This window comes from Pan paniscus, chromosome 9, assembly GCF_029289425.2.
Source record: "Pan paniscus chromosome 9, NHGRI_mPanPan1-v2.0_pri, whole genome shotgun sequence".
Taxonomy (NCBI): domain Eukaryota; kingdom Metazoa; phylum Chordata; class Mammalia; order Primates; family Hominidae; genus Pan; species Pan paniscus.
In genome coordinates, this window is record NC_073258.2 from 6,810,714 (window position 1) to 6,829,524 (window position 18,811).

The 18,811-nt window shown below is 42.7% G+C and overlaps 2 protein-coding genes across 2 annotated transcripts; one reads left to right on the top strand and one right to left on the bottom strand.

Annotated features, from left to right (window-relative positions):
* The first annotated feature begins 15,834 nt into the window (after positions 1-15,834).
* On the top strand, positions 15,835-16,552 carry LOC129393358 (RNA polymerase II subunit A C-terminal domain phosphatase SSU72 like protein 2-like). The gene has a single exon (XM_055094292.2). The coding sequence runs from the start codon at positions 15,968-15,970 to the stop codon at positions 16,550-16,552; it is 585 nt and encodes a 194-aa protein (XP_054950267.2). The 5' UTR covers positions 15,835-15,967.
* A 1,166-nt stretch (positions 16,553-17,718) lies between these two features.
* Positions 17,719-18,303, bottom strand: LOC129393322 (RNA polymerase II subunit A C-terminal domain phosphatase SSU72 like protein 2-like). Its single transcript, XM_055093878.2, has one exon. It carries the CDS (start codon positions 18,301-18,303, stop codon positions 17,719-17,721), a length of 585 nt encoding a protein of 194 aa, XP_054949853.2.
* Between the last annotated feature and the right edge of the window lie 508 nt (positions 18,304-18,811).

An 18,811-nucleotide genomic window follows, 5' to 3' on the forward strand; every position in this document is an offset into this window, starting at 1 on the left:
CCATCTTCACTGCTAATGTCATGTCCTTCAACATTGATCAACATTGATAATGTCGTGTCCTTCCTCCCACCCCACGGCTGCTTCTCACTTAGCAGCATCTTCATCATTCATATTGTTCATCTCTTCCTTTCTGAGGTGATTCTCTCATCAAGCCCTCTATTCAAATGGTAGTCGACATTGTACCAATGACATCAAAACTGGAGGGTATCAGGTATGCCCTCCTCAACATCCCACCACCCCACCTTCCAACTTGGACTCATCAACACCTATATTCTCCACAGAGGCAGTGAGACCTACTGGCTAAGGGCTTGGGACATTTTTTTGATATGGAGTCTCCCTCTGTCACCCAGGCTGGAGTGCAGTGGCCCGATCTCAGCTCACTGCAACCTCTGCCTCCTGGGTTCAGGCAATTCTCCCACCTCAGCTTCCCAAGTAGCTAGGATTACAGGCGTGCACCACCACTCCCAGCTAAGTTTTGTATTTTTAGTAGAGACGGGGTTTCACCATGTTGGCCAGGCTGGTCTCTAACTCCTGACCTCAGGTGATACACCCACCTTGGCCTCCCAAAGTGCTGGGATTACAGGTGTGGGCCACCGTGCCTGGCCAGGCTCAGGACTTTTAAATCAGACAGACTGGGTTCTGAGTGGTAATGACCTTACGCAATATCTTCATTTCTTAGTCCCTTAGTGGGGAATTCCATGTATTTCCTGGTGTTGCTCCTAAAGGAGAGAAAATACCTGAAGTCTTATTACACATACTAGCTAAGAGTGCCAACTCAGTAAACTAATTATTACTTTATTCTTGGCTACTGAATAAAGTGTTCCTATTTTTCAAGATCACCCGCTACTGCCCTTCAAACCGTTTCATCCCATCTAGGGCCTTGCTACATAAAATATCCTTCAGAATTTATATCATCTAAGTCTCCTCAACATGAAAAACACACCAAATAACTCCTGTCTTCAAAACAACCAGCACAACATTCTACATGTGTCAGGCCCTGCCTCAAGTCCAAATCTCATCTACCCTCCCCCGACAAGCCTATTTTCTGAAGGAGCATTTTCTCTACTTGTTCTGTAGCCCAGGGCTATCTCACTTATATCTGAGCACTACAAAGAAACTGTTCTGGTAAACAAAACCCCTAATTCTTCACATGCTGGAACTCTCTACTGAATTCAAGTTTTGATCAATCTCTACTTCTTGAAGAAAATTTTTTTTGTATCCTTTGCTTCAGTGAAACCAACATTTGAGTTCTCTTGTTTATGGGAGAGTCCCTCTTCATTACTTACCCTAAATTTAGAGTCTACTAGGCAAATATTCTGACTTTTAATTCTCTTTCTACATGTTCTCCTGCTGACTCAAATCTGATTTTGAAATGAGGTGGGTTATAAACATATAAGGAGTAGATACAAGCTTTTTCTCCCACTCATCTGATGGCTTCATCGTGCACCTGTAGGTACCGATGCCACTGAAATCTAAACTTCTATCCAAGGCTTCTTCTCCAAGCCTCAGAGTTGAATATATAAACAGCATTAGGAAACTTTGCTTTTGTGTATCTCAAGTTGAATTTGGCAAAAGTAGAACTTCCTACTTTGCCTCAATTATCTATTTGGGTTAGTTGCAAGACTTAAGGTGCAATCACCCTATTTAGAAACCAGGGAATCATCATGGACCTGGACCTTCCTTCATCCAATTAATCGTGAAGTTTTAACAAGAGTATTTCCTAAATGTTTCTGAGACCTATTCTCTTTTCCATCATTAGGTTATGGTAGACTCTAACTTCTAGTTCAAGTCCAAGGAACCCCTCTCATCACTCCATTTGCAGAGGAAAAACAATTCAAATATGAGCTGTCCAAGGATGCACAGCAATCGGCTTGTAGTTATAGGGGTAGGGCTTATTGAGAAAGGCTAAGCAAAAATATACTGGGAATAAATGCTGTTTTTTTTTTCTTTTGTCCACTTTTCTATGGGGTAATCATTTCTTTCTTTTTAGAATGGTAAGCTCTAGAGGATAAATATTTGGATGAAGGCCATAGGAAAAGGGGCCACAGAGACCTGTTTAATAGAGACTTCATGTGTGAGATACAAATGAGCCCTCCCAGCTCACAGTTGGTAGCTCAGTTCATGACATTAGCTAGAGTTTGCACCAACATTCAGCTAGTATTAAAAACTTTGCTCAGAACTATTGCAAGGACAGAAAACCAAACACCACATGTTCTCACACATAGGTGGGAATTGAACAATGAGAACACTTGGACACAGGGTGGGGAACATCACACACCGGGGCCTGTCTTGGGGTGGGGGGATGGGGGAGGGATAGCATTAGGAGAAATACCTAATGTAAATGATGAGTTAATGGGTGCAGCAAACAAATACAGCACAGGTATACATATGTAACAAACCTGTACGTTGTGCGCATGTGCCCTAGAACTTAATGTATGATAAAAAGATAATTCTGCTCAGGAGGAACATCTCTGTGTATCTTCCTGCTGAGCCTGTGGTGGTAATAGGTAACAGGCAGCTACTTGAGCTCCTGGAGTTCTTAGATGTGGGCATCTCTTTTTCAGAAGATGCAACCAATATTTTCTAACAGGACCTGGATAATCATTTTATTTTAAAATCCCTCATAGTTCCAATGTTTAGATCACCTGTGGTTCTGTCTCTATTTTTTTCCACATTTTTTTTTTTAGTTATTTGGTAGTTTCTTGGCATGCTTGGTGTGTGAGTGTGAATGGATAGTGATTTTATATGAAAAAATTAGAGACTCTGTTCTCTGAAACTGTTACGTTTCTCTAGAAAGAATTCAGGCACATAAGGGTACTGGCAGATCTTGATCCAACTAAGAGGACGCTTAACTTTTGCTAGTGCCAGCGTTGATCTTTTTCTGGGTTGTCCTTACTCCTAGAGTACAGCCCTTCTAGTGTTTCAAAGCTTCCTAGTGTTTCAGTGTTTATTTACAAGGGTTGCTCTACCTCCTCAGGCCCTGACCTCCAGCCTCTGACTCCCCAGCACCATCAGACTGCTAGTCTTTGCATAACTGTTTAGCTTCACAGCTGCTGCTTTCAATTCAGGTGCTGAGAATCTTGCCCTGAACATGCACAGCTTAGGAATTGGCAAACTCCTCAAGGGGAATCGGCACGCTGAATTTTGGCCCAATTTTCTCTAAGGCTGCCTCTTCTATCTCAGGTCTCAGACTCCATGGTATCCCTGAACTGCAACTTCTTTATTCCTAGCCTGCTGAGTTTCACTCGCGTCCCTTTGAAGACACCACCAAACAGGCTTTGTGTGAGCAACAAGGCTGTTGATTTCACCTGGGTGCAGGCGGGCTGAGTCCGAAAGAGAGTCAGCGAAGGGAGATAGGGGTGGGGCCGTTTTGTAAGATTTGGGTAGGTAAAGGAAAAAGGGGGGTTGTTCTCTGGTGGGCAGGAGTAGGGGGTCACAAGGTGCTCAGTGGGGGAGTTTTTGAGCCAGGATGAAGCAGGAGAAGGAATTTCACAAAGTAATGTCATCAGTTAAGGTAAGGACCAGCCATTTTCACTTCTTTTATGGTGGAATGTCATGAGTTAAGGCAGGAACAGGCCATTTAAATATCACTTCTATTGTGATTCTTCAGTTTCTTCAGGCCATCAAGATGTGTACATGCAGGTCACAGGGGATTTCATGGCTTAGATTGGGAAATGAGACGTTCTAAGAGGCGGGCTGGTGGCTTGTTCTATAGCATAGCCTCCCTTTGCTGGTGTGTGGCGATTAGGCCTGTTGGAACTGCCATCAATAAATCAAGCATGATCAGGGTGAGGAACAGGAAAGAAGGAAATATGGGGAAATGGGGTGAATGTCAGGTGGATCAGAGAGATACAGTCATGAGGGTCAGGTGTGGTATCGGGAATAATGCGGGAGGCCAGATTGAAGTCTGGGCCAGGAACAATGGTAATTGTGGGAGACTCAACAAAGAGTGAGTATAGCTGAAGGAGCCGGGAAGCAGAAAGTATATGCATCAGGTGTGAGGAAGAAAATAGGTTTTGAAAGGTATAAGAACGATAGAGAGTGAGTTGAGCATAGTTTGTGATTTTGAGGGCCTCTAAAATTATTAAAGCAGCGGCAGCCACTGCACGCAGACATGAGGGCTAGGCAAAACAGTAAGGTCAAGTTGTTTGGACAGAAAGGCTACAGGGTGTGGTCCTGGCTCTTGTGTAAGAATTCTGACCGCACTAACCATGCCTAGGAAGGAAAGGAGTTGTTGTTTTGTAGAAGGGATTGAGATTTGGGAGATTAGCTGGACATGATCAGCAGGGAGAGCACGTGTGTTTTTATGAGAATTATGCCGAGAGAGGTAACAGATGAGGATGAAATTTGGGCTTGACTGAAGTAATGGGAGCTGTCTGTGAAGGCTCGTGGCAGTACAGCCCAGGTAATTTGCTGAGCCTGATTGGTGTCAGGGTCAGTCTAAGTAATGAAGGGTGCAAAGGGATAGTAAAGAAAGCATGTTTGAGATCCAGACAGAATAATGGGTTGTGGAGGGAGGTATTGAGGATAGGAGAGTATATGGGTTTGGCACCACGGGGTGGATAGGCAAAACAATTTGGTTGATAAGGCACAGATGCTGAACTAACCTGTAAGACTTATGTGGTTCTAGGAGAGGTGAAATGGGGGAACTGTAAGGGGAGTTTATAGGCTTTAAAAGTCCATGCTGTAGCAGGTGAGTGATAACAGGCTTTAATCCTTCTAAAGCGTGCTGTGGGATAGGATATTGGTGTTGAGGGGGGTAAGAGTGATTAGGTTTTAATAGGATGGTAATGGTCATGTGATCAGTTGCCAGGGTGGGAGTAGAGATGTCTTATACTTGTGGGTTAAGGTAGGGGGATACGAGGGGAAGATGCAAAGGAGGCTTTGGGTTGGGAAGAAGGGCGGCAATGAGATGTAGCCCAGGAATAGACAGGGAAGCAGATAATTTAATTAAAATGTCTCGGCCTAATAAGGGAGCTGGGCAGGTGGGGATAATGAAAAAGGAGTGCTTAAAAGAGTATTGTCTAAGTTGGCACCAGAGTTGGGGAGTTTGAAGAGGTTTAGAGGCCTGGCCGTCAATACCTGCAACAGTTATGTAGGCAAGGGAGACAGGCTCTTGAAAAGAAGGTAATGTGGAGTGGGTAGCCTCCTTATTGATTAAGAAGGGGATGGACTTACCTTCCATTGTGAGAGTTACCCAGAGCATCTGTGATGGTCTTGTAGGCTTCCAAGGTGATCGGGCAATGTCAGTCTTCAGCTGCTAAGCCAAGAAGATCTGGGAAGGAGTCAGAGAGCCTTGGGCCAGAGTTCCAGGGGTTCTGGAAGTGGCTGCCAGGTGAGTTGAACAGTCTGATTTTCAGTGGGGTGTCACACAGATGGGACACGGCTTAGGAGGAATCCTGGGCTGTGGGCATTCCTCGGCCTAGTGGCCAGATTTCCAGCACTTGTAGCAAGCTCCTGGGGGAGGAGGTTCTGGAGGAACCCCTGGCAGCAGCAGTTCAGGCATTTGGAGTTCTTGTGTGCTGGAGATGTGGCTGGGGTTTCTGTCACAGTGGAGGCAAGGAATTGCAACTCAGAAATATGTTGCTACTTGGCTGCCTCTACTCTATCATTGTACACCTGGAAGGCGAGGTTAATTAGGTCCTGTTGTGGGGTTTGAGGGCCGGAATTTAACTTTTGAAGTTTTTTCCTAATGTTAGGAGTGGACTGGGTGATAAAATGCATATTAAGAATAAGGCGGCCTTCTGGCCCTTCTGGGTCTAGGGCAGTAAAGCGTCTAAGGGTTGCTGCTAAGCGGGCCATGAACTGGGCTGGGTTTTCATCTTTACCTTGGGTAGTTTCTTTAAGCTTGTCATAATTAACAGCTTTGTAAGCTGCCTTTTAAAGCCCTTCAATTAGGCGGGAAATCATGTAATCTCGCCTAGCTATACCTGGGGAATCTGCCTGATAGTTCCATTGGGGATCCTCTCGAGGAACTGCTCTAATGCCTTCCTGGAGGTGTGGCTCATGAAGCTGGTGGTTATCAGCATGAGATTGGGCTAGAGAAAGAACTCATTCTCGTTCACCTGGGGAGAGGATCAAAGTCAGGATGACATTTAAGTCACTCCAGGTTAAACTGTAGGACAGAGTAAGATATTGGAATTCCTGTATATATTTAGTGGGGTCTGAGGAGAAAGAGCCTAAATGCTGACTGATCTGAGAGAGGTCTGATAGAGAAAAAGGTACATGTACCCTGACTATGCCTTCAGCTCCAGCCACTTCTCTAAGAGGAAATTGTTGGGCAGGTGGGGAAGAGCTAATCACGGAACTAAACTGTAAGCTGGACTGGGTGTGAGGAGGGGAGGTGATAGAAGGATTATAGGGTGGAGGAGTGGAGGCTGAGGAAGAATGGGGACCTGGCTTGTCCTGGCGAGGAGCAGCCTGGGGAGGAGGGGAGAAGTCAGATGGGTCTGTAGAAAAGGAAGATTAGAGAGACTCAGCTATGCTTGGGATTGGGACTGAGAGGACAGGAGGGAGGGAAAGAAGGAGGATTTGGGATGAGTCACATTGGGAACAGAGACTAGGGAAGGAACAATGTGTAAAAGAATGCCTGGACGTCAGGCACCTCAGACCATTTGCCTATTTTACGGTAAGAATTATCTAGATCTTGTAGGATGGAAAAATCGAAAGTGCTGTTTTCTGGCTATTTGGAAACACTGTTGAGTTTGTATTGGGGTCAGGCGGCATGGTAGAATAAAATAAGGCATTTAGGTTTAGGTCAGGTGTGAGTTGAAGACGTTTTAAGTTCTTGAGAACACAGGCTAAGTGAGAAGAAGGAGGAATGGAGGGTGAAAGACTGCCCATAGTGAAGGAGGCAAGCCCAGAGAAAAGAGAGAGTAGAGACACGGAGAGAAGGGGTGGGGGGTGCTTGCCCCCAGGAAAGTGGAGAAGGGTTAGAGACACGGAGAGAAGGGGTTGAGGGGTTCTTGCCCCCCAGAAAAGTGGAGAGGGGGTAGAGACACGGAGAGAAGGGGTGGGGGCTTCTTGCCCTCCAGAAAAGCGGAGAAGGGGTAGAGACACGGAGAGAAGGGGTGGGGGGTTCTTGTCCCCCAGAAAAGTGGTACTTGCCACTAAGGGTGAAAGACCAAGGCAGGCGTCCCTGTGTGGTCAGACACCTCTGAAACGTGGATGAATAATCAGGTGTCCCTGTGTGATTAAACACCAGGGGAAGACTGTCTTCCCGAGTCCGTGACCGGCGCCGAAGTTTTGGGTCCACGGATAAAACTTGTCTCCTGTCTCTACGAGAAAAGTAAAGAAACTGAAATTACGAGAAGGGAGAGATTGAAGTGTGGTGCCAAGATTGAAAGGAGCAAGAGGCTGAGGGATAGTGAGAGAGGTTGGAGAAGAGAGTAAAAAGAGGCCACTTACCTGATTTAAAATTGGTGTGATGTTCCTTGGGCTAGTTGGTCTGAGGACTTGAGGTCGCAGGTGGATATTTCTCACAGAGCGAAGAGCAGGAAGACAGGGGATTGATCTGCCAAGGGAGGTCCCCTGATCTTAGTCATGGCAGCAAAATTTCATTCACGTCCATGTGAAGAGACCACCAAACAGGCTTTGCGTGGGCAACAAGGCTGTTTATTTCACCTGGGTGCAGGCAGGCTGAGTCCAAAAAGAGTGTCAGCGAAGGGAGATGGGGTGGGGCCGTTTTATAAGATTTGGGTAGGTAAAGGAAAAAGGGGGTTGTTCTCTGGTGGGCAGGAGTGAGGGGTCACAAGGTGCTCAGTGGGGGAGTTTTTGAGCCAGGAGGAGCCAGGAGAAGGAATTTCACAAAGTAATGTCATCAGTTAAGGCAAGGACAGGCCATTTTCTTTTCTTTTGTGGTGGAATGTCATCAGTTAAGGCAGGAACAGGCCATTTAAATATCACTTCTTTTGTGATTCTTCAGTTGCTTCAGGCCATCTGGATGTATACCTGCAGGTCACAGGGGATATGATGGCTTAGCTTGGGCTCAGAGGCCTGACACTGAGAATGCTACAAGCTCCCACTACCTTTCAACTTGGTCTTTGTTGCACATGCCAGGACTTAGCAAATGCTCTGAGGGCAAAAGCAGAGGCAAATGTGGGGCTTGCATAGCTGCACTAGTGTACATTCTTTCCAGCAATCTTCTCTTCAAGTCCCACTTGGATTGTTTTTTTCTTTAACAACTTCGGTTGCTTTAAGTATTTTACCTAGCTTCTATGTTTACTATTGATTGGAAAGTTAGTACAAGCTCCTCCATTGTGCTCAGATATTGGATGTAGCTTCTGCTTATCCACAAGTGTCCCAAAGCCCCAAGGGACTGGTTTAGGATTTATCCTCTGTCACCTGGATGATCACACCAGACTTCTAACTGGTCTCTGCTTATAGGCTTACCCTTTCCAATCCATGCTAACTCAGGAAAATTATACATCTGTTGTATTTTTCCAAAATTTCTTGTAGTATACATTTCTCAGATAATAAAGTATGGCTTCTGGCTTCCCCTCTCTACATACAGTGCTGCAGACTTGGTTCAAAAATTAGGAACTGGCAAGCCATGTTTTGGGAGGCCCAAGTGGGAGGATTGCCTGAGGTTAGGAGCTCGAGACCTGCCTGGCCAACACAGTGTGACCCCATCTGTAGAAAAAAAAATGAGCTTGGCACGGTGGTGCACTCATGTAGTTCTAGCTACTTAGGAGGCTGAGGATCACTGGATTCCAGGAGTTCAAGGCTGCAGTGAGCTTTGATTGTGCCACTGGAGTCCAGCGTAGGTGACAGAGCAAGACCTTGTCTCTAAAAAACAAACAAAACACAATTAAGAACTGAATTCCTAAAGTATCCAGGTACTGTATGAGCAGTGAGTCAAGATGAATATGCACAGTTCTGGTCATTGAGTCTAGTATAATAAGGATGATAGAAATATGAAAGATAACCTCAAAGTTGTAATTTTTATGATGTAATCATGCCCCTGACACTACAAGAGCCTAGATAATGGCATGGGCCTAGTTAGTACAATCCCCTTGCTGGGCTAGAGTCAGTAATAAGCTGTAATAGGAAGTCATTGTCTGTCAATACTGATACAAGGAACATTTACCGAGCATTTACTATGTTCTAGGAACTGTTCTCGCTGATTTGGAAGGGCAGATAAAGAAGTCTACCATTTGCCCTAAAGGGGTTTGCAGTCTCTTAGGAGACAACCCTGCCAAACAGTAACATACCAGGTTGTTTGAAACACATCAACAACAAAACAACAACACCAAACAAAACAGAAACAGGAGCAACTTTTTAAAGAGTTGAGAAGAATAGCACAAATACATAAAATGAAAAAGAAGAACAATCTTCAAAATAGAAAATAAATTTTATGATAAATTAGTATAAATAAGACTTCACAAAACAAGGTGTACAAATGGACCGTAAACACATGAGATGATGCTCAGCATCTTTAGTCATCAGGGAAATGCAAACTAAAATGCCAAAATTCCACTCAGAAACACTAAATGGCTAAAATAGAAAAGGTGAGAAAGAATGAATGTTGGTGAAGTTGTGGAACAATGGGGACGCGGATGCTGGGAATGTAAACTGATGAAAGCACTTTGGAAAAAAATATTTGGCGATTCTTAGGAAGTTCAACATATATTTATCCTATAGCCCAGACATTTCAGTCTTAGGTACTCACCCAAGAGAAATTGGTTGCTTGAGGGCCTGAAGGGAGAACTGGTAGGGGGTGCTTTATGAGTGTTGTCAGTTAGGCCCTGGGCTTGCGATCCGAGGAGGGAAGAGGAGGGAGGCTGATTTTGGTATCCTGAGATTCTTCATGGACCCAAGAAGCCAAAGTGAAATCCTGAAGTGGGTTGTAGGGGACCAGGAAACTCGAAGGCTTTCTTTAGGTGCATCTGAAGAGATCTGCTGCTTGCTTTGTTCTTTCCTACCAGACTTGGGCCAACAGAGACCACTTTGTCTTCTAGCATCTCTGGGACTGCTCCTGTTAGGGGAAGAAGGTATCTGAGTTACCTAAGGTGAATCCATACGGGTCTGCAGCAACCTCAGTTCTTATCTCTTCAGAGCAGCAAGAATTCGACTAAGAGGCATAAGGCAAAAGAAGACCGAGGCAAGTCTCAGAGCAGGAGTGGAAGCTTATTCAACAGCTTTAGAGCAGAAAGTAAAGTACACTTGGAAGAGACTCCAGTGGGTGACTTGAAGGACAAGTGCCCTGCTTAACCTTGATCCAGGGACTTTATATTCTGGCCCATTTTTGGCATATTGCACCCCTTTCCCATGATTCTTCCCTTAGGGTAGGCTGCCCACCTGCTAACACCCTCCTTATGCTTGGGAAGTGAGCATGCGCAGTGTGTTTAGGAAATTGTACTCATGTCCATCTGAGGCTTTCTTCCCTTTTCTGGTGGAATGCCTCCGGAAGGTCATACTCTGCCATTTTCTCTTAAGGCACATGCCTGGACTCACTTGCCCAAATCCTGAGACTTTATTGGAAGCTGATTACCAATCTCCAGTGTTTTTATCTGTTTGGGAAGTTGCCTCTCCCTGGTGCCCGAGTTCAATGAACACTTGAGTGTGGCAGCTATGGACCCTCAGGAGATTGTCTTTCCTCACTGGCTGCCAAGTTCTCATTTTTAGAGAGGCAGTGTGGTAAGTGCCCAACCATCACTGGCTGGTCTCCTGACATTCCTGGTGGGTTGGGGGTAGAGCCCACTCCTGCCTGGTTCATGTCTGTCTAACTACCTGTAACACTCCCATTTGGAGTCCAGGAGCAACTTGAGCCTCAGTGATAAAGATTCTGTGTTAGCAGGCCCAGCAGTCAGCAATGATCAGTCAGAAGAAACTGAACACTTACCGGTGACATGCAGAGGGGAGGCAGAAAGATGAGAACTTGGACAAAAAGCAAATTCTATTAAAAATGTGAGGGGCCAACACTTTCTGAGGCCAAAACACGTTTTCTCTTATACACAATGTAGTGAGTGAATTGAGATCCAAATTTGATTTGACAAATACTTCAAAACAAAAAGCAGAAATATAAGTAACCACGAGGAAAAAGAAGGGACGTGGCAGATAAATCAAGAATAACAAAATATAAATTACTAGTATTTCACAAGGAGTAAAAGGTATTCGTGGAAGTAAGACAATGATTAAAGAATAGTAGATTATTTTTTGAATGTAATAAAAGGCTCACTGTTTCAGGTTAAACCATGCTTTCTCAACAGGAGTGATAATGTCCCTAATGGGGCAGAATCTGGTTCTTGGGGGAGTGAACAGAAATCTCACTCCCATTATGTACGGAGCACAGATGCCGTACATAAACAAATACACAATATATCTATGCTATTAAAATTGTATGGGGAAGCGATTAGGGAAAAATGTCTGAGAAGGCTCCTTAAGTGGGGGTTGATTAAAACAATGGAGAAATACTGGACTAGAGTGATGAGAAAAAAGAAACACTGAGGCATCTGTCAGTACAAATGTTGTACTCTAAAGAGAAAGAGAAAAATCTGACAAACAAACATACAGTTAAAAAGAACACATTATCTACAGAAGAAGAATGATGCTGGAATTAGACTTTTTATCTCCAACGCTGGAACGGACAGTGGCATAGCAGTTAGGGACTACTGAGAGAAAGGACTACAGCCCCACAATCCTGTACCCAGCTGAGATGTGGCCCCTCTGTTAGGTTGAAGGAAAGATACACAGCAATTCAGACAGTTTATCGCCTGTGTCCCCCAACAGAGAAACCTATTTGAGAGAAGACTTTCCAAACATTATCACTTATGTGAACCTGAAGAACAATTGGTCGGAATGTGAAGAAAAGAAAGGAAATGGAGGCATGTACTGAGACTGGGATTAAATATTTCAATAATTTCTTACGTGTATAACAGAAAAAGAAGTTTAGACTTCAGGTAAAGTTCATTCTCAGTTGTAAATAAGGACTCAGAAATTGAAGGAACTATCTGTGAGATACATTTGACTAAGACTATTGAACTAAAATTAAGAAAATATCCTGGCAAAACCTGGAAATTAGTAGTAGGGGATCAGTGAAAAGTGAAAAAGAATTAAGAGCATTGCAAAACTCTTGTTTTCAAATAAGTACTAGAGAAACGTGTTCTGATCAGGAAGGCAGAGAAAGTGCAGGTAACCATTTCATGGGGTGGGTAATCCAAGCAGAATTTCAAGTTAAGTACAAAATGGAGTATATAACAACTTGATAAAAACCAAGGGCAGAAATAACAATATAAAATCAAGAAGATGCGAAGAATGTACAGTAAAAAAGTCATTACACCAAATGTGTATAGACTAAATTCTAGCATGAAATAAATTTTGAAATGTGGGTGGTTGAAGGGATCACAGGAATAAGAAATAAAATCAGGATGAACATAATCCATGCCCAGAGATTTTGATTCATTTGATCTGGGGTAGGTCCCAGACATTGGCATCTTATAAAATTTGGTAGAAAGGTCTTGAAATATCCAGCCACAGTTAACAATCACTGAACTGGAAAATCACTCTTAGCAGATTCCAGAACTGGAACTGTTATTGATGCCTGTGTCTCGTGTTGGCTAGAAGCCAGAATACCTTTGCCATGTTCTCCCTCAGAATCTTGAGATTTATTTATTTTTGTTCAGGTCCTGTATAACTTGTGATATCGCAATAGCAGCGGAAACATTTTTCTCTGTCTCATCACGTTGTTTTTCTAATACACTTCTCCAGGTTTTGTCTTGGGTGTGTTCCCCTATACTTGTACTTACGTAGTCAAGAAGTCTGGTGCTTTGAAACGCAATTAGTGTTTAAATAAATTATGTCTACTTTTATGTCTCTGAGTTGGTACTCTACCGTCAGCTCAACATCTAATCCAATTAACCACATACTGTTTCCGTGGATTCTTTTGTTTGTCTCACTTTGTGCCTTTACTTGGAGGCAGAACATAATAAATGCCCTTGATATTTCCCCTGAGAACATAGGCAGTACCCGTAGTACTACCTCTAAGAAGTGTTTCAAGTAGAAATTCACTTATATGATACATTTAGTATTTCATACTGATCCTCCCGGTTTTATCCTTTTATTTCTGTTGAAATTATATGCAACCACTTTGTGTATCAGTCTTCAAGGTTTGGTTTAACACTGTTTCTCAATTCTTTCGAAACACACAAAACATATTCCTTTTCAGTAACACTTATAGCTGGTCTCTGAGATTTTTCTTTTTTTCATTTGTTAGATTTCTTTAGGTCTCAGTCATTGAGTCTAATAAGACATTTCACAACATATTTAAGATCTGACTAGCTTTTCATTTATGTTGAATGTTTCCTCTCATTTGGTTTTCCAAGAAAATCCTGTTCATTCTCTATGCCCGAAGCAGTGCAGGTAAGAATCCTTCAGGTGCTTCTAATGTATAGTCAAGATTCAAAAATCTCTAGGGAAGTTCTTCTAAAACTTTGAGTTTTGGAATTATTAGGAAGACTTTGAAAAACACAGATCTCTGGGCTTCACCACTAGAGTTTCTGATTCCGTGGTTTGAGGTCCAAATTTGCATTTTTTTTTACAAGCTCCCAATTGATGCTAATGCTGAGCACACACTTTGAGAAACTTGAAGGTGTTTACTGATTTAAAAAATACAGTAAGCACTCACTAACTGTGGTCAATAGGTTCTTCAAAACGATGACTTCAAGTGAAATGATGTATAATAAAATCAATTTTATCATAGGTTAATTGATATGAACAAGAGTCACAAAAACATCACCAAATTTCTAAATAAAGATTCAACACACTTTGAATAATAAACCTTGAAATAAATGTGAGTTATACATGCATTTAAGAAAGCTTAAGAAAAGCAAGTAAGATTATTATTTACCCAATTTTCAGTGAATCAGTGAGTGACAGTGGTCGTAGTTGTGGTAAGTTAAATCAAGGAATAAATGTTTGCAAAGAAAAAATTATAAGGAGCTCTTCCTACTACTACACAGTTAAAAACCAACAATGAGAGACGCGGCAGGCAGATCTATTTTGTACTCTGATCATTATTGTCTTGCATTTGTATGATTACCACATATTTTATGAATTTTTATTTTTCAGTAATTTGTATTCATTCATTCATTTTCCAATCTGCTGATTCCACTTTAGAGTGGCAGGTGGCTGGCGCCAATCTCGACAGCTCAAGGTGTGAGGCAGGAACCAACGCTGGACTGGACCCCATCTGTGGTTCAGGGCACACCCTCACACTAGGACCATAGAGATGTCAATTCACCTAATGTGCACATCTTTGGGATGTGGGAGGAAACAAGAGTATCCAGAGACAACCCACACAGACACAGGGAGAATACGCAAACTCCACACAGACAGTGGCCCCGCCAGAAGTCAAATTTTTTTCTCATTAATGTTATAATAAAATGATGTTAGGTGAGGCTGGGCACAGTGGCTCATGCCTGTAATCCCAGCAATTTGGGAGGCTGAAGCGGGTGGATCACTTGAGCCCCTGGGCTTTTGAGACCAGCCTGGGCAACATGGCAAAATTCCATCCTCTACAAAAAATTCCAAAGTTATTCAGGCATGGTGGTACACACCTGTAGTCCCAGCTACTCAGGAGGTCGAGATGAGAGGAATGATTGAGCCCAGGAGTTTGAGGTTTTAGTGAGCCATGATGGCACCACTGCATTACAACCGGGGTGACAGAGTGAGACCCTGTCTCAAAATGAAAAAAGAAAAAAAAGGATGTTATTTGAGAACCTGCTGTATTTGCAATGTAAGAATCACCTGAAGAAGGACATAGAAAAATACAATATATTGCTTTATAGATAGATTTTGTCACTGCACCAGGGCCAAAAGTGATGTCCCTGATCTGATTTACATTGAAATAAATGTGAGCCATACATATATTTAAGAAAAATTAATAAAAACAAGCAAGGTTATTATTTACTCAAGTTTTGGTGAATCAGTGAGTGACAGCAAACAGTGCTCACAGATAAATGAATCCAGAATGGGTGGGGCCCCCTTTGTGGAGAGTTGCAGCTTTAGGATGTTAATCATCTTGATGATGATTGTGATTAGTTAGGAGCCCATTATCATTGTCTAATCAACCATAAGGTGATTGATTATAAAGTGACATGATTATCCTTATTGTTTGGAACCCCTTTCATAATTTTAAAATCTCTTCATTTTCTTAATAAATTTTACAAACTTTTAAAGAAAAATAATTCTAAACATTGTATTTCAGTACAGAAAACTAAGACACAACTGTACTTGAAGGCATATTAAAGTAGGCAGAGGCTTGCAGCAATTCCTGCCTTCTCTGGAGAATCATTATGATTTCAGCAATATCAAATGCAGAAAATGTTGTGTTGAATAACTCTTAAAATACCATAAGCAGATATGTTGTTGAGAATGGGATTTTTTTGGTATTGGTGAAAAATTTTGTGAATTTCTGGACAAAACTATATACAATGGTCCTGTGATTTATGCAATTGCATTTCTCCAACACTATGAAAATTAAAACAGGCAACAACACTTGTAATTTATAATTAAATAGGGTGCAGCCTTGGACATTGTCAATATGTTTATCATCCAATTTCACGTCTGAAGGTCACTGGAGAGTCCTATGACATGCTTGCAGGTAGCTTAATTGTCTTGGCCATCGTCAATAGCAGCCCCCATTCACTAGGAGAACCACCAGAGCAAACTCCAGATTTTAAATGAATCCAGACTGGGTGGTGCCACCTTTGTGGAGAGTTAATGCTTTAGGTAATTTAATCACCTTGATTGTTCTTGTGATGAGTTAGGAGACGATTATCACAACCTAATCAATCCAGAAGTCATGAAGTCTCCACCCACTAATTAAGGTGACTCAATATAAACCTGCCTCCTGTGCCTCCACATTAGCTCATTTGGAAGACCTGGGTATAGGTGGTCGTCTCCTTGGCTCCGAGTCCCTGCAGCAGCTGAGGTGCCTGTGTCTCTCTGGTTCCCAGTGGCCGCCATCATGCTCTCCTCCACACTCAGGGTGGCTGTGGTGTGCGTGAGCAATGTCAACAGGAGCATGGAGGCCCACAGCATCCTCAGGAGAAAAGGGCTAAGTGTCCGGTCTTTTGGAACTGAATCTCATGTGAGGCTACCAGGACCAAGACCCCATCGTCCTGTAGTTTATGATTTTGCAACAACATATAAGGAGATGTACAATGACCTCCTCAGGAAAGATAGAGAATGCTACACCCGCAACGGAATCTTACACATCTTGGGAAGAAATGAGAGAATCAAGCCCGGTCCAGAAAGATTTCAGGACTGCACTGAATTCTTTGATGTCATCTTCACCTGTGAGGAGAGTGTCTATGACACAGTGGTGGAAGATCTGTGTTCCAGAGAACAGCAGACCTTTCAGCCTGTGCACGTGATCAACATGGACATCCAAGATACCCTGGAAGATGCCACCCTGGGAGCTTTCCTCATCTGTGAGATTTGCCAGTGCCTGCAGCAGTCAGACGACATGGAAGACAATCTGGAGGAGCTGCTGTTGCAAATGGAGGAGAAGGCAGGAAAAAGCTTTCTTCACACCGTCTGCTTCTACTGAAGATCTGGGCTGGCTTTGTCCCCTTCCTCAGTAAGAACTTAGGCAATGGACTTTAGTCCGGATATATTGTGAGAAGCATCTGCAAAGACGTTCCACTTAGTACTGTTTGTATTACTTTTGTACATATCACCTGGAAAGAGACTATTACCAAGAAAACATTTTATGGGAAATGAGAAGGACTAACATTTTTAAAAGCATGAAAAATTCTTGCCATTGTTCTAGGTGCTTTACATGGGATAACTTTTTTAATGCTTATATCATTCTACAAGGAAGCTAGCCCACCATGACGCCATTTTCCAGAGGAGCAAACCGAGCTGATAATGGACTGCTGGAAAAATGATTTGTTTAAGGGTATTCAGCAGATAAATAACATTGTATAGATAAGCACCTTTTAAATAAATGTCCTTTTCTCAATTTGAGTGGTATCTTTTATAATTTTTTAATTTTTTTAGTTAGTTGAGACCAATGGAGTGTGGTATGTTAACTTACATGTTGTTCTTCTTTAATAAGAGTATAATATTACATATTTGAACAAATAAATGTTTTTATATATAGATTATATCTTTTTTACTAATGCTCACTTTAATAGGTAATATCCAAGTTGGATAATGAACTACATATGATGGTAAAATTTGGAATTATCTGCTCAAATCTTAGGTCATCAAATTAAATGAAATAAAAAATGTAAATAAAAAGCATTTTCTTTTTCTGTTTGGGGGATGCATTTCAAGCCAATAAGCGACATGCTTTTGTTTACAAGGTGCTTTTTATTTACAAGGTGCTTATCTATACAATGTTATTTATCTGCTGAATACCCTTAAACAAATCATTTTTCCAGCAGTCCATTATCAGCTCGGTTTGCTCCTCTGGAAAATGGCTTCATGGTGTGCTAGCTTCCTTGTAGAATAATATAAACATTAAATTAGTTATCCCATTTAATGCACCTAGAACAATGCCAAGCAATTTTCGTGCTTTTAAAAATGTTAGTCCTTCTGATTTCCCATAAAATATTTTCTTGGTAATAGTCTCTTTCCAGGTGATGTGTACAAAAGTAATACAAACAGTGCTCAGTGGAAGGTCTTTGCAGATGCTTCTCACAATAAATCCGGACTAAAGTCCCATGCCGAAGTTCTTACTGAGGAAGGGGACAAAGCCAGCCCAGATCTTCAGTAGAAGCAGACGGTGTGAAGAAAGCTTTTTCCTGCCTTCTCCTCCATTTGCAACAGCAGCTCCTCCAGATTGTCTTCCATGTCGTCTGACTGCTGCAGGCACTGGCAAATCTCACAGATGAGGAAAGCTCCCAGGGTGGCATCTTCCAGGGTATCTTGGATGTCCATGTTGATCACGTGCACAGGCTGAAAGGTCTGCTGTTCTCTGGAACACAGATCTTCCACCACTGTGTCATAGACCCTCTCCTCACAGGTGAAGATGACATCAAAGAAATCAGTGCAGTCCTGAAATCTTTCTGGACCGGGCTTGATTCTCTCATTTCTTCCCAAGATGTGTAAGATTCCGTTGCGGGTGTAGCATTCTCTATCTTTCCTGAGGAGGTCATTGTACATCTCCTTATATGTTGTTGCAAAATCATAAACTACAGGACGATCAGGTCTTGGTCCCGGTAGCCTCACATGAGATTCAGTTCCAAAAGACCGGACACTTAGCCCTTTTCCCCTGAGGATGCTGTGGGCCTCCATGCTCCTGTTGACATTGCTCACGCACACCACAGCCACCCTGAGTGTGGAGGAGAGCATGATGGCGGCCACTGGGAACCAGAGAGACACAGGCACCTCAGCTGCTGCAGGGACTCGGAGCCAAGGAGACGACCACCTATACCCAGGTCTTCCACATGAGCTAATGTGGAGGCACAGGAGGCAGGTTTATATTGAGTCACCTTAATTAGTGGGTGGAGACTTCATGACTTCTGGATTGATTAGGTTGTGATAATCGTCTCCTAACTCATCACAAGAACAATCAAGATGATTAAATTACCTAAAGCATTAACTCTCCACAAAGGTGGCACCACCCAGTCTGGATTCATTTAAGATCTGGGGTTTGCTCTGGTGGTTCTCCTAGTGAATAGGGGCTGCTATTGACAATGGCTAAGACAATTAAGCTACCTGTAAGCATGTCATAGGACTCTCCAGTGACCTTCAGACATGAAATTGGATGATAAACATGTTGACAATGTCCAAGGCTGCACCCTATTTAATTATAAATTACAAGTGTTGTTGCTTGTTTTAATTTTCATAATGTTCGAGA